The 15208-nt window shown below is 38.3% G+C and overlaps 1 protein-coding gene across 4 annotated transcripts in view; it reads left to right on the forward strand.

The window, feature by feature from the left end:
* The first annotated feature begins 10653 nt into the window (after positions 1–10653).
* CBLB (Cbl proto-oncogene B) overlaps positions 10654–15208 on the forward strand; it is a 216251-nt gene continuing 211696 nt past the window's right edge. For 3 of the 4 annotated variants that reach the window (XM_032630821.1, XM_032630822.1, XM_032630819.1), the window contains exons 1-2: positions 10675–10783; positions 12112–12295. In XM_032630821.1, coding sequence (XP_032486712.1) covers positions 12128–12295 — 168 coding nt within the window. In that variant the 5' untranslated portion in view covers positions 10675–10783; positions 12112–12127. Of the gene's footprint in view, positions 10784–12111; positions 12296–15208 lie in introns of all 4 variants that reach the window. The other variant, XM_032630820.1, reaches the window with a different exon arrangement.

Genomic DNA, 15208 nt, shown 5'->3' on the forward strand with positions numbered 1-15208 from the left:
CTTTTGCTAGAGCTACCACACCATACCAGATTCTAAACTGGACACATCCAAACCAGGTCAACAGCCTCCTAACAAGAGCCTTGCTACTAGTCTCCTCATTTCACAATAATGTCAGATACTGATTTTATTTTCTCTTTACCCTCTTCAGTAACCTTTCAAATTACCTTTGACTGCAGAATTAGTACAAACTCCCAATTATATCATTTAAAACTTCCATAATTTAGTTTTTGATATCTGTTGAATTTTGTCATTTTTGATGTGAACCTTCTGGCATAGGGGCTGATACTTTTCTTTCCCTTGGACACAGAAATCTGATTATTGCTATGCTTCCTCTGTATGCTCCATTTCCCACCCTTTAATCTTTACCTCCCAACTTGTATGTTCTTCCTTCCATGACATGACCTTCAAAGGAAGATCTAGATTACTTTCTCTGAAAGGCATTCCCTTCCCTTTCTTACCCAAGTTAAACACCCATTTTTTCTTACTTTTGTAGTAGGCACTGTAGTCATATATTTATATAAAGTACTTGTTGATCAAACTAGTAGCAGCCAATTTATAGTGTGTATGAGGGAAACTCCAGATACATAATATAGTCCTTTTCATTTTCTACCAATAAAATGGCTTAATTGTGCATATTGTAATCTGAATTCCACAATAACATTGATTTCCTACAACATTAGACTAAAAATATATGTGATAATTCTCTGTTAATATCCATAGGTAGGAGAAAATGTTTCCATCAGGTGCATTATGGCTAAGAGGCACAGGATAAGCTATCTACATCAGAATTTAGATAAGAAGCTTGCTTGAAAGCTGAATGAGCCATCTCAACTTGTTATTTTTAAATCTGCCAAGGAATAGCTCATTTCATGCAAGAATAACCTTGCACCTGACCCAGAGCAAAGACTCTCTAGCTATTTTTTACATACACTGATGCAACAGTAGAATTGTTTAATGCTTTAAAAACCAAGTAAGGAAGAACATGAGAAAAAGGAAAGAGACTTACAGCTTTGCTTTTCTTCATTCCTCTCTCTCTCTCTTTTTTTGTAACTGCAAAAAAGACGGTCAATATTTAGCCACTGAGAAGAAATGAAGTGGTTATTTTCCCTAAGAATTTTTATAAACATTTTTTTCTAATGCTTCTTTAGGAAATACACTAATTTTGGCAGGTGGTAGTTACATCTTCTCTCTCTCTCTCTCTCTTTCTCTGCTGTTGACATTCAATTCAAACAATCCTATCATTTATCCTTTTATGGACATTAAAAAAAATCAATGTTCACAATTTTGATTACCTTCTTAGCAATCTTCTGGTGACCTGTGAGAGTAAGATGGAAAATTGGAAAGAGGTCATTGGGAGAACAGGCACAGGGGGAAGAAACGTAGGAAATCAATTGTATTCATTGCCTTAGTCACTTCCCAGAGGATGCCTTCGAAAATTCTGCCTTTTATTTTTGAATTCATTTTTCCTCATTATTTAGATGCACCTGCAACTGGTAAGAGAGCTTTTGATCTATATTTCATAGGTAAGTATTATTCATGTGAATATTCCTTTTCATTAGTATAGAAAATATAAGCTGCACATATCTCCTGGCTGAAGTCTCTGCCTCTCGTCCTTGCTTTCTGGTCACAAAACCATATTTTAAAAATACATCTGGTTTTTCATTAACAACAAAGATTAAATAGCAATGTAAAGCCTTCATGATCTTCCCTTTTAATATCAGAAATAGACGCTTTCTTCTAGTCACAGGCAAAACCAAAACAAGATTTGACAGGGAAAAAAAAGAGTGTGTGTAAGTGGTCTAAGTGACTTCCTGCTAGCGAGGTGTCTGATGTGGTGGTGGTGAGGGGCATATAACCAAAATCATCAACCCTACCCAATCCCGACACTTAATAAAACAATACCTAATGAAGACATCCTATTATCCTGAAATAAATGTAATTATTTGGAAAAAGATAACACATTGCGCTACTATGTGAGAAAATTTCTCATAGCTTTTCACCAGGCAATTAGGGCATAGAAGGGGGAAGAGAGAGAGAAGGAAAAAGAGAGAGAGAAATGGAGCTTCCTTGAAAAAAAAAACTGAACACAATCTGAATACAATGTTTACAATGGAGGTAAACTGACATTAAAGAGCACAGATAGCTGAGTCCTAGAAACTTGAGATTGGTTAAGTAAAGCAGGCTTGTTCAGCTGGGCCACCTGAAGATGTGTGCGTGTGCGTGTGCGTGTGTGTGTGTGTGTTTGTTTATGTGTGATGCAGGCAAATGTGAAAAGGGTAACACTATGAAGTTAGGATGAAGTGCTCAATGGGAAACCATTGAAAGTGATCAGATGATTTCCGTCATACCAAGTTCCAGTTCTGATTGAAAACACTGGAAATCTAGTTCATAAGTGGTGTGGTCTGATATATCTGATAACATGCCTGTTGAGAAATGCAGACAGCTGATGGAAAGAAGAGTTTTGATGATGGACTTAATACTGTTGATGTTTTTAGATGATGGTTTGAGAAAGCTGGGGCTTGATTAGTACCCCTTCTGATTCTTCAACATGCAGCACCCAGTTAATGGAAATGAATCCTGCTAATGAATATACGCCCTTTACTCATTGGTCAAGAAATTAAAATGTCATGTAGTAGGGCATGCAGTAGTCGAGAAAGTTGTCCTTGGTGTGTCCTCTGTTTCTGTATGTCATCTTCTGAAGCCACTTTCTTTTTTAGATGATTACTGTTTCACATAGCGTGAAAGGGCACATACAAAGTTAGGTAGCAGTTAGAATATACAAATGGATAAAAAGTGAATAAGCCTCCTGGGTTTTTAAAATTTCTTTTGTAATCTGGGGCAACCCATATGTTTACAAATAGTAAAGTGAATTTAATAGTTTTGTGTTTTAATGTTTCATTATTTTGTGAAAAATATATTACCTCAGACATTTAAAATCAATATTTTATTAATGTGAGAAAGTATCTTATTTCCTGTTTCACTTTGATTACTGGAAAATAAAATTTTCTATAAAAGAAATGTAGTATTAGATACATCTAACTATACATAAAAGTATATCAAAGAATATAAAATGCCATACATAGCTATGTAAAAATTTTACACAAGCACATGAACACATGCATGACAAGTGGAATAATTTCTTTGGGATTGGATTATTATGACATGGCTTTCCTGGTAGGCTGAGGCACGTTAATGCACCATATTAAAAAGATAACTTTCTTTTCTTTTCTTTTCTGTGTGCTGTTGCTTCCTTCCTGACCCATCTTGAGTCCCATAGTTGATCATCTGAACTATTCTTTCACCAAAAGCCTTGACTTCTTTCATTGTATTTCTGCAGCACCTGCTCAATCAAAACACAAACGTGTTTTGAAGCGGCAACCTTACTACCCCAGCGCCCTGCTAGAGAAACTTCCAGATCCTGCCAGGTTGGCACCACTACCCAATGCATCATCTCCAAACTCCACTGTGTATTCAGAACAGATTCTCAGTCTGTCTTTTTCTTGTCCATTTCCTTTTCTTCAACTCAAAATCATCATTCTCCTCAAGTTCCCTTCAATTTGAATGACAATTTTGTCTACTATTTCATCCAGAAGAGTTGGAAGCCATCATGCATGATCGACCTCAACCTCTAATCATCTCTAGAAATGTATTCATAATAAAACTATGTGTATATAGTTTTATAGATATTATTATTTATATATTTCCTTATCTCCACCTTTTTTGTTCTCAGAGGTCTTTTTTTTGTTCATTCTCATAGGATAATGTGCCCTTTAATGTCTTTCTTTCTAATTTATCTCTCAACATATTCACTCATGCTGAAATTTCTGTCATTTCTCTTCTCCATCCTTATACAGATTTCTTAATAGACTAATCTCTACTTTTCAGTTCCTCATCTCCCATTCCTGTCAGTCCATTCTTTAATTGACGTCGTTCCCACCAAGGTCCCAAATGATCTCTCAACTGCTAACTCCAAAGGATGTTTTGTAATCTTCTTGTTTTTTTTTTTTAATTGGACCTCTCTCCTGCACTGTTGTTTGCTCCAGGGAAATACTGTACTCCCCTGGTTTCCAGCATACCACACTCAACTAGTTTCCTTTGTGATCCTCTGTTTTTTTGTGATTTTTTTGTCTCTGCTTTTCTCTGAATGTTGATCCTCAGGGTTCAACTCTCAACTCTTCTTATTCCATATAATCTCTCTTTATGACTTTGTAACTCTCAGGTATTTCTCACTTGTCAGTGTTGCCAAACCTATGATCACATATGTCCCATTATCTAATTAAAATATCCTTCTGCTTACTCAGTGGATGCCTTACATTTTCGAATTTTAAAACGCAAATTAATTCTTCCTTTTCCCTAAATAGACTGTCCCTTGATATTCTTTATGCTAGTTGTTGAGCCTTTTACCAAGTCATTAAAGCTAGAATTTTGACCATCATTCCTGACTCCTCCATTTTCTGCACTTTTCATATTTCTGTAATTATCAGTTACTACAAAGATAACTAATCTGGTTAATTAACTAATCTGCCTCAGTTGCTAATTAGGATCACCTGGGAAGTTTCAATGCTATACTAGCTCAAATCAGAGCAGAATCTCTGATAGTGGGGCCGTGAAATTTGGGAAGATGGGAACTACTTTTCTCAAGATTTCTCACATATATCACTTGTTTTTTATCTCCAGTACCACTGCCTCATTTTAGGTCCTCATCATTACTTATTGCATATGTCCTAACTGGCCACCCTGCCTCAGTCTCGTCCCTCTGCAGTCTATTATCAATCTGACCATCAGGGTGATCATTCGGAAATATGTTACAATGTCATCTCCCTTACTTTTCTAATCCAGAACACTCTCCCCTGGTTTCAAACACTTTAATGGCTTCCCATCAAAAAAAGGATCACATCCAGGTTCTTCATTTGGGCACCTGAGGCTTTATTTTAATTTACTCATCACTTGCCACTTTTTGCCTTTTATTTACCTTTCTCTGCTTCCCACAAAATGGACCCACTTATTCCCTGTACATACACATTTGTTTTCTTTCTTTTGTGCCCCTGCTCATGAGGTCACCTCTGACTAGAATGACCCTTTCGTGTTTAACTGTTAATCCTATTCATTTCATAAGTCTCGGCTTTGTAGTCACTTTTTCCAAGCTGGGTTAAGTGCCTTTCCTCAGTTTCTCATAATGATTTCTGCCTAAAGAAATTACTGTTTTTACCACTTAAGTTTATAATGATCTTTTATATGCCTGCTCTCTTTTTGGAAACAATGACTGGTGCTTGGTCGTCTTTGTACTCTCTGGTGTCTAGCATAATGCTTGGCATATATTAGATGCTCAGAAAAGGTTTGTTGAATAAATGAGTGAATGAGCAGTTAGACGTCATAGCTGATAAAATAAAAATGGATGCTAATAAATGTTGTGTCCTGAAACAATCAAGAGATTTAAAATAAAAAAGGATAATTACTGTACCTTGAGAATGGGAAACTGTGAAACCAGTAGAGAAGACCTTCTGTAGGTCTAGAATATATTAGATCTTTATTGACATTATTAGACTTACTCCTGCAGGTAATTTGCTTCTGATTTATACATTCATTTTGGAACTTTCTGGTCTTAATTTGGCTTCTTGAGAAGAAAAATGAATATATAACTGGTCTATATTAATACTGGTCTGATTAGCAGTTATATTTCTCACATAATTACATGGTTTTTATACTACACATTAATCTCCTGTGAATTTGAGTTTATTGTCTATATTTTTTTAGGGTCCAATCACCTTGAATAAAATTTCAGTTTCCAGATCTGCCAAACTGAGTGATGTGATCAGTAATGAGATGCCCTTCAGCCTTGAAATTCTGAATTTACATTTTGTTTAATTGAAAAATAAAAATTCAATGTTGTATTAATGTGGCATAAATCAAAATGTGTAGGGACTAGATAAATTATTGTGACAAATTCTATCACATTTTACATTCTTCACACAAACTCTTGAGGGAAAAGAAAATTATCAATATATTTCTGAATCAAGGCATGTTAGGGAACATGGAAACTGTACTGTGAAATAAAAAGAATGCAACGGGGGTACAAAAGAATACAGAACTGAGACAAAGTAGTAGGTTTATTCCAAGTTTTAAAGTAGCTATATTTAACACTTTGGTATAAACCCATTTTATTACAAAGAATAACTGCCAAATAAATCACAGTCTGGAAAATAATTAATCTGAGAATCAATAGCCTGGGAAAGAAAATCACAAGGAAGTGATTTTGCAGATGTTATTTTTTCCAAATATGCAGCTATTTAATCTGATATAAACTTTAGGATAGAAATGTATTAAGGAAGCTGCTTACTTAATTTTGCTCATTCTGCACCCTGTGATATTGAAATCGTTCAGGATTACTGGACTCACATGTTGTAATGAGAATTTACTATGTTTGTTTACATATAATAAACTTTAATGATATTTGTGTCCAGTAATAGCAAATAGCAGATGCTGGTTTCTTCTAAGGAATATATATATATATAGGTGTGTGTGTGTGTGTGTGTGCGTGTGTGTATATACACACACACACACACATACATATATGTAACTCATATATATAAATATCTCATATATAAATAAATAAATTAAAACATATATATATTATCTGGTATCTGGTATTTCAAATTTTTGTTATCTCATACCACCTGCAATCTCTAGTTTTCGTTTCAAGGACTGACTTATTAATCATAAGTTTAATTCTTGAACAAGACCTTTGTGATAGTATTGGCTGGTTTCTTGCCAAACATCTATTCACCTCTTTCTCTTTAGAAACAAAACTCAAATTTTTAGCTGGTTATATTGCTTCCTATAATAAAAAGCACATTGCTTTCCAGATATTTTAGCAGCTAAGTTTGACCATGTGACTGAGTCCTGGCCTTGAGCTATTAAGAGAAATATTTGTGGGAGTTCTTTGAAAATTACTTAAAGGAAATTGATTCGGGGAGAAGTTTGTAATACCTTTCTACCCTTCCTCTTAGCTTTTAACCTGAAAATAAGTGATGATAGCTGCAGCACCAATAGCTATCTTGGAACATAAGGTGATCTGAGGGTGAGAAAAAAGGTGCCGGGATGATACAGAGGAAAGACAGGAACTCTTTGAAAAAAGTCCTTGAAAAAGGACTTGAAAAAATTGTGGAGCCACCATTCTTACCTGTAATTTCTACTTTCAGACTTTTTCTACGTGTGAGAGAAATAAGATTCTATCTTGTTTAAAGCATTGTTATTTATTGTTGCTTTTGTTGCTAAGCAAGAATTCCAGTTGATCCCAAACTAGTACTTAGATTCTGGTGAATCCATAGATCAGCATACCTCACTGCTAGCTATTGGTATGTGTTGTTAAGGAAAGATGGAAATCTATTACCCTTAATAAGGGATGACTTGTTATATCCCAATATGACTAGGTAATAATCCACTTATTTATCTCTAACCCGTGAATTTGTGTCCACAGTCTCCCTGGGAGATTAGTGTTTTGTGTTGTGTCATTCTGATTTTGAGTTAGAGGGGCATTGTGAATCTACCTGGTAGGAAAAGTAACAGCTTGCTTGAAATTGTGAATAAAGTGGACACTCCGATGCACAGAAACAGGGACAACCTTATACTTCTTATACAATATCCTCAAACAGTCAATTCATTCATTCAACAAATATTTTTTGAGTGGCTATTTATAGATCAAATAAGTTACAGGAATGTTTTGTTATTTAGTCAACTAGTCTAATATCACATGGGTCACCTGTGAATTTGGAGAAAGTAGAAAAAAGAAAAGAAGAAAAATTGAACTGAATGAAAAAAGTATAAATATTTGCCCAAATAGGTGTCTTCTTTTCAAAAAAATTTTCCTGTGTTTAAAGACAGGACTCTAATCTGCATTTTCTCAAATGGCACCAGCCTGTGACTACATATATTAAGGTCTAATATTAATGATCAGATGACAAGCGTTCATATCTGCCATTACAGAATTTCTCAGTACCCCTGCCACAATGTCTCCCAGTTTCTTCTGGGAGTCCTAAGGGAGGGGTCTCACATAAACTTATAATCAGTTTGTTTATATTATTCACTTACTGGCTGTTATGGTGGTTGGAAAGCTCTTTGTTAGGAGTCTCACCATTCTCCCTCATGCCAGGATCTTCCAGGAGAACACCCCTCTCCTATAAAGGTGTCGTACCCAAGTTCCCTCTAGGTTACAAATCACCATCCTGCTGAAGGATACTGCATTCACCTTAAACTGCACCATGTTGGAGATTGACTTGTTCTATGCAGAAATGAGGAGAGTATTTCTCTAGCCAACTGTCACCTTGAAGTACTACTACTTATGCTCTGAGTATCACAAAGTCCCCTATGAAAACAGTTCTTTGTGCTTTTATTTATAGCCCTCAGCATGCAGTCCTTTATTATGTTTTATATCTTGTGTCTTCATTGGAAGCATCTGGGATATGAAGGTTCATCCCAACAGGTATTTTTTCTCCCACACACATCAACTCATGCTAATAGTTTGCAGGGAGGGCTACTACTCCCTCAGTTCATCAGACGTAAGCAAATCCTGAATCCTAGTAGGGTTCAAATGGGAACTCTACTACACCACAACTTGACTTGGATTCAAGATGGCTTTGATAAAATAGCTAGTGGAGAATGAAGCTGTAAATTCTTGGTATTATATATATACGTATGTGTGTTGTGTGTATATATATATATATATGTATATATATATATACACACATATATATAAAACTATATCCCACAAAACTTGTAATTTGTTTCAATATGATATGCTTGATACCATAGGCAGTGCTATTTTTTCATTAAGTCATCTCTTTCAGTTGCAAAACTAATATCAAAGGAATGCCACATGCTATAACATGTATTTTACTTATTCTGCATTTATCTAGATATGAGTAATGTACTTAGTTGTAATGTTTCCTTAAGCTACTCTTTTCCTACATGCTGAAAAACCTTCTATACATATATTCTTTGTGGATTTATTTAAAAGGTGACCCAATACGTTTTTTCCTTTTGCAGTCTTCCTTTAGTAAATTTAGCTACTGTTACTATGAGTAAAAGAGATAGGCATGGGTGGAGGAGATATGGAGAGGCCAGTACTTATGTAGATAAATGCAATGTGAAAACAAGGACCTACTCTTTAATTATTGGCATAGAAAAAATGGTAAATAAACAAAATTACTTCCTGAACCACATTTTATCACCTGACTAGTTGCAAAGAGCACGTTTTGCCTGTTTTAATCAAATGAAAATCTTAACCACCTGAATTTAGGGCTGTAAATAATGTTTATAACAGCTCATGATCCTTGACAGTAATTACCACAGTACTAAAATGGTTATTTAGGTAGAAAGTGGTTAGAATCATTAAGAAACATTTTATCGGGTTAACTGGTTAGAGAAAGAATTAAAAAAAATTTTTTTGAATACAAAATATTACGACACCTGAGAAGCCCAAGGTGTAAAGTGTATTCAACACTACCAACTGAGGTGGAAAGAAAATTCCAAAGCATGACAATCTAGAGCAATTGTTAGTAGCACTTGTGGTGGGGCTGAAGTTAAATAGAAAGAAATAGAAGGCATTTGTTTAAAATATGATCTTGCTGAAAGAAGGATCCCAGCACAGTAGCTTTCTCCTTTTAAGATTAGCCAGATGTGGACGTTTCTAAAGACATAAGGATGGAGCCACAGAGAGATTACAAACACTGGGAGAGAATGGCAGACATAAGAGTAAAGGTGACTGACAAAACACAAAAGCTGTTTCCTTTCCAGTCATTTATACACAACTTGCACTAAATAAAAAGGTACATTGTATACATTAGCAACCCACATAGTCTGGTTCTTTCACTGCCCTGGCACGATTAGTAGAGACAATTTGGCCAGCGGTGTCAACTATTTACTTTTTCATCAACCTGATGTTTGATCAGCAATTCTTTAAAACTAACAGTAAAAGGGAAACACACTCAGAAATTTAGGAAGTTTTGATTGGCAACCAGGTGTCAACCCTAGTCTAGTCTATTCTATGAAAGGCTTATACTTCATCTTAGAAGCTGAGTGACTGTTTGCTCTGTTTTCGGCAGTCAACTCTTAGAAGCCATGCCTTAGACCTGTTTGGCTGCTGTCCTGGGTAGAAGAGTTTGGCAGCCCTAGGGAGATGAATTCTTCAGCCTCGGATCCGCCCAGAGTAAAGAAGCAACACCCTCTCAACCACTACTCTGTTGCTATGAAACAAAAGACTAGGAAAGTGAGCGAAGCAGGAAGTCCCGCCTTTTAGCCGGAGTCCGCTTTGGCTCCGGTTCCCAACGCTCACGCCCACCCGCCCACTCCTTATTGGTCAATTCCCTAGTGCCTTGCATCCTTTCTTTCATTTCCTTTCCCTTTTCCACTTTCTTTCTCGGGTGAGTCCAGTCCCGCCATTTTTCTCCGAATCCCTTTCCATTTGGGACGTGCGGCGAACCGGCCTTCCTCTGGGGCCATTGTGTACTGTGGGAGACGTGGACCGGGTGGTAGTGCGAGGAGGACGGGCGCCTCTCGCCCATTGGCACCGCCCGCTGTCGGGTAGGGCACGGGTGCTCGGGATTGGTCCCGTAGCGCGAGGCCCCGCCCCCGGCCCCGCCCCACCCCTGGCTCTCTGTGTGTGTATCCTACAGGGGTGGGGTGGCGAGCGAGTGGTCTCTTCCCTCCGGCTAGTGCTGCTGCAGCGTCCCGCGGCCTCCCCGAGAGTCGGGCGGGAGGGGAAAGCGGGCGTGGACTGGTCTTGACGGTAATTGTTGCGTTTCCCTGTCTCGATGGCCGGTGCTCTGGGTCACTCCTTCCTCTGGAGCGGGGTTTTCACGGCAATTACACACTCCCTGCCCGGGCTGCCCACGCACCCTGGGCTCGTGCGCGTAGAGTCAGACCCGCGCACACGCGTGTCTCTGGGCAGCTACTGCGCCGAGAGGCCTGGAGGGAAGGGGGCGCGGGGGAGGCTCGACGCTGCTTTCCGCCTTGGGGGCCCAGGGGCAGCCAGGCGCGGGCCACAGAGGAAGAGGGGACAGCCCCGGCTTCCAGCTGCTGTCGCCGCCGCCGTCACAGTTTGAAGAGGGGTATTTAAAGCCCGGACCTGGGCAGGGCCAGGGAGGGAGGAAGAGAGAGTAAAGGGAGACGGGCGGCTGGGATTGCAGGCAACCCGGGGAGCCGAGCGCACGGCGCCCGAGACGGACCGGGCTGTGGGCGCTGTAGGCGCGAGGCGATACTTTGTCCTTTCTCTGTCCACCTTCCTCCCCCAGCTGTGATCCGAGAGTGGCAGGGGAGGGGCCTGAGCCGGGAGGAGGCACAGATGTCCCGAAACAAAGCTTTGGACCCCTTACCCCCACCCCACTTGGATGAGACCAGAGGCGAGGAGCGAAAGAAGTGAACTCTCTCCTCCTTTCTGTGCCCGCTCTTGTCAGTTTCTCATTCTCTTTTAAAACGGGTTATTTGTGTGTTGGTTTATATGGCTCTTAACTTGGGCGCAACTCCTCAACCGCGTTGGCTGAAGAACTGTGTGTTCGTGTGTCCATGTTCATGAGTCCGTAGTTGGTGGTTTTAGCGGGTAAAATCCAAGTCCTAAGCCTTTGTTGACAGCAGACGTGCCCCTTAAGCTCCTGTAGAAGTATCTTTACGTTTATATAACTTGACGAAATCTAACAGAGTGAAAGTGCGGCTTTTGAGGGAGGCTTCCAAAATATTTTCTGGGGGCTTCAGTTCTAGTCTTTTGAATTGGGATTAAGGCAGGGAGGGGAAAAACAGAACAGTGTGTTCTTATCTAGTTGGAGGAAATCTATATGTTTTTATTGTTATGAGTTTGGTATTAATCAAGCCTTCATTACTTGCATCTTTAACTCTTAGTGTTCCAAAAACAAATCTAAGGTCATTGCTACTAAACCTGTTTGTTGTGTGTAAAGATTGAGAGTGTAAATTCACACGCTATTGAAAAGTTGAATCTGGGGCCCTGGATTTTGTTCTCACTGATGGAGGAGTATGTAGTGTGTACAAGTTAACCTGTTTTCTGTTGGGTAAATATTTTCATGACCAACTAACTTTTTTTTTTTTTTTAAATTTCCCTTTCAGAGAACTAAGATTCCAGATGGCAAATTCTATGAATGGCAGAAACCCTGGTGGTCGAGGAGGAAACCCCCGAAAAGGACGAATTTTGGGTATTATTGATGCTATTCAAGATGCAGTTGGACCCCCTAAGCAAGCAGCAGCAGATCGCAGGACTGTGGAGAAAACTTGGAAACTCATGGACAAAGTGGTAAGTTTTGTCTGACCGTGTCTGTACACAGCAGGGTTGACCCTGGATGTGGCTGGTTTCTCCAGTTTTATTTGTACTGTTACTTAATACTAATTATTGTTGTAACAACAATCTTTTGCTTTGGATTGACCATCTTATATCTGCTCTGGGTGTTTAGAAAAGTTGGGTTCAGAGCTAAGACTTGTTTTTTTACCTTTTGTCCTACTCTTCAAGGTTCAAAGTTCCTCTACATGACTCAGACATGCAAAGTTTTTACTGTTGGCTGATCTTTGTTGGTGCATGGCATAGAATAATTCGGATGTGTTTGTTACATTTTATGTAAGGTTGTCTTGCTGTTAGATAACAAAAGACTGTATACAAGTAATTTAAGAAAAGTCTCTGACGGACCACTCATGACAACCACAATGTATGACGCTGAGAATGATAACTGGGGAAAGAACCAGATTTGTCCTTAAGTGAGGAAGCAGTGTTTGAGAGTTTCCATTTTCATCTTTGAGAATTCATCTTCATTAAGGAACTTTTTTGCTGTTGTTAATGATAGAGTTACAGTTTCTTTCATCTATTCCATTTTGAAACAGGAAACCTTTTTGATTGCACATTGTTTATTGTGAAAGGAAAATTTATGATGGAGGTGGTGGGACTGAGAGTATCAGAAACTTCTGTGGTTTCTGCATGTTGCTTTCAGATGAACTACAATGTTACAAGAAGAAATAATGCTGGCTGTCAGTGCCCAGAGAAGTCTAGGCAACCTGAATACTTCACAGGGGTCTATGGAGAAAACTGTAGCTGTGTCCCATTTTACTAAGTAGGATTATGAAATAAATATAATTAAGATGTAGCATGCTGCTGTGCAAAATTAATAGTTTTGCTCTTGAAGCAGTAGTACTGTACCCTATATATTGGTAAATGTTTGTAGCGCCTTATGGTTTTGTTTCATACATATTTGGGGCTAATTATAAAGTTAGTTGATGCAGGGCTCTTGATGTCTTTATAACTGCAGAAATGGAGGTTTAAAAAAATATTTCTTTGTAGGTGTGTGCTAAAGCCTTCACAAAGTCATATGGTAGCAGTCAACTTTACTTTGGTTTGTAACAGTGTTCAAATATTTGCCGCAAAAAGCCACTGTCAGTGGTATTAGCAATACAGGAAGGGGATAAGATTTACTTTATTTTCATTTCTCCTTATGAGAAGCACAGATGGGTAGATGAACAATAGACCTGGCGTTATATGGCTGGTGATGCTAAAGGCAGAGCCAGAATATTTTTGTTAGATAAATATCCTTAGTTTTAGGATTCAGTGTGACCTATTTAAGCTTCTGCCAGTTTATTCAAATTGTGATATTAGAGTGCTCCAGACAGAATGATGTCATAGTGTCAGAACATTGCAACTTGCTGCTTGAGGTCAGGTTTTGATTTTAACATTGGATACTTAAGAATGAGGGGCATGCAGTTGGAAAAATTGTATATATTTGACAGGCACAATACTAGCTGTCTTTGCTTTTCTAAGGAGTAAGCAGTTTAAGGTCACTCTCATGCCTGAACCATTAGTTGGGCATAAGAGAAGGAGATTCAAGGTTTTTCTTTAACTTATCTGTTATATGAGTGGGCAAAAATGGGTCAGATTCTACCAGGGAGCTGCTCCTCTCTCCCCACCCCTTTGAGTTGTCAGAATTTGTACAATTGTGAGTAAATGTTAGAACATCAAATGAAAAAGATTTATATAAGAAGTGGTAAACTGTAGGTAATATAGAGTCATTATTTTTGAAACATTAAAAAACGTGTGTGTAATTTTGGTCTGTAACCGATTGTTAACCTAAGTTTTCTCCTCTTTTAATTATTTCACCATGGAGTATGGTAAAATAGATGGTTATTTGATAGTTAAGCTTCTGCCATTGTTTGTTTTGTTAACCCTTTCACGGGTTTGTGTTTAGCCTCTCCAATTGAGAAACTTGACTCACAAGGAAATCTACTACCTAAAGTCTCTGCTTAGTGGAATGCGGGTATCGGTGTTGGCCAGAGGTGCATTGTGTGGCTTTCCCTATTTGTCTTCATTATTTGTCAAGGCTGAAAATTGTTGTGTTCATTTATGAATGCATTCGTGGGCTTTGTGGAGGGAAACCATATAAATCATTTTAGAAGAGTTCAGTATGTTTATCGCTACTCTATCTCACAGTAATAAAAAAGCATTGATAATTACTATTTGGAAAGTCTATTTTATTTAATTGTGTAATGCAGAAGGATCACCCACATGTGTTTGTCTTTCCTGCCTTGTCAGTGGTGAAGGAAGTGGTTCATGATATCAACACTGTCCTGGTGATTACATCAGGAACTTTATTATTAGTCCCAAAGTGAATCCCTTGACACATTACCTGTTTTGTAAAATAACTGCAATAGTAGGAGTTTAGCTTCTGAATAACAGAAAATGGTAACTTTCAAATCTAACTGGTAGTTATGTAAAAGGCAAGGTTAAGCATTTGGCATTTTTTCTTTATGAAGCCTCTGCAACAAGGTCAAACCTTAGAAGTGTAAAATTGTAAACAAACTCCAAGTACAGTATGTCGTCTCAGCCACTTATAAAGTAAAACAACATCTCACAGGGCAGTGAAACAGTCTTAGACTGTAGGGGAAATGTGTAGTTACACCATTCCCTGGCCTCTAGAATTTAAAACAGTCAACTGAAATTCCAGTTCCAACTAATTGTTATGTTTTCAGAGGGCAGGCTTTCTATACAAGGTCACTGAGAGTGGGAGGGAGTAATTGCTCAGCTGTGTTCCTTGTAAGATGTAAAGTGTTTTGTAAGAAAACATCAGTGGCACAGACTTAGCAGAGTGCATTTATTGAGAAAAAGAATAGTAGCATATCCCAAAGCATCTCATTTAGGCATATTTTCTGGTTTTAGTTCTACATGTAGTGT

Source organism: Phocoena sinus, chromosome 4, assembly GCF_008692025.1.
Source record: "Phocoena sinus isolate mPhoSin1 chromosome 4, mPhoSin1.pri, whole genome shotgun sequence".
NCBI classification, from domain to species: Eukaryota; Metazoa; Chordata; class Mammalia; order Artiodactyla; family Phocoenidae; genus Phocoena; species Phocoena sinus.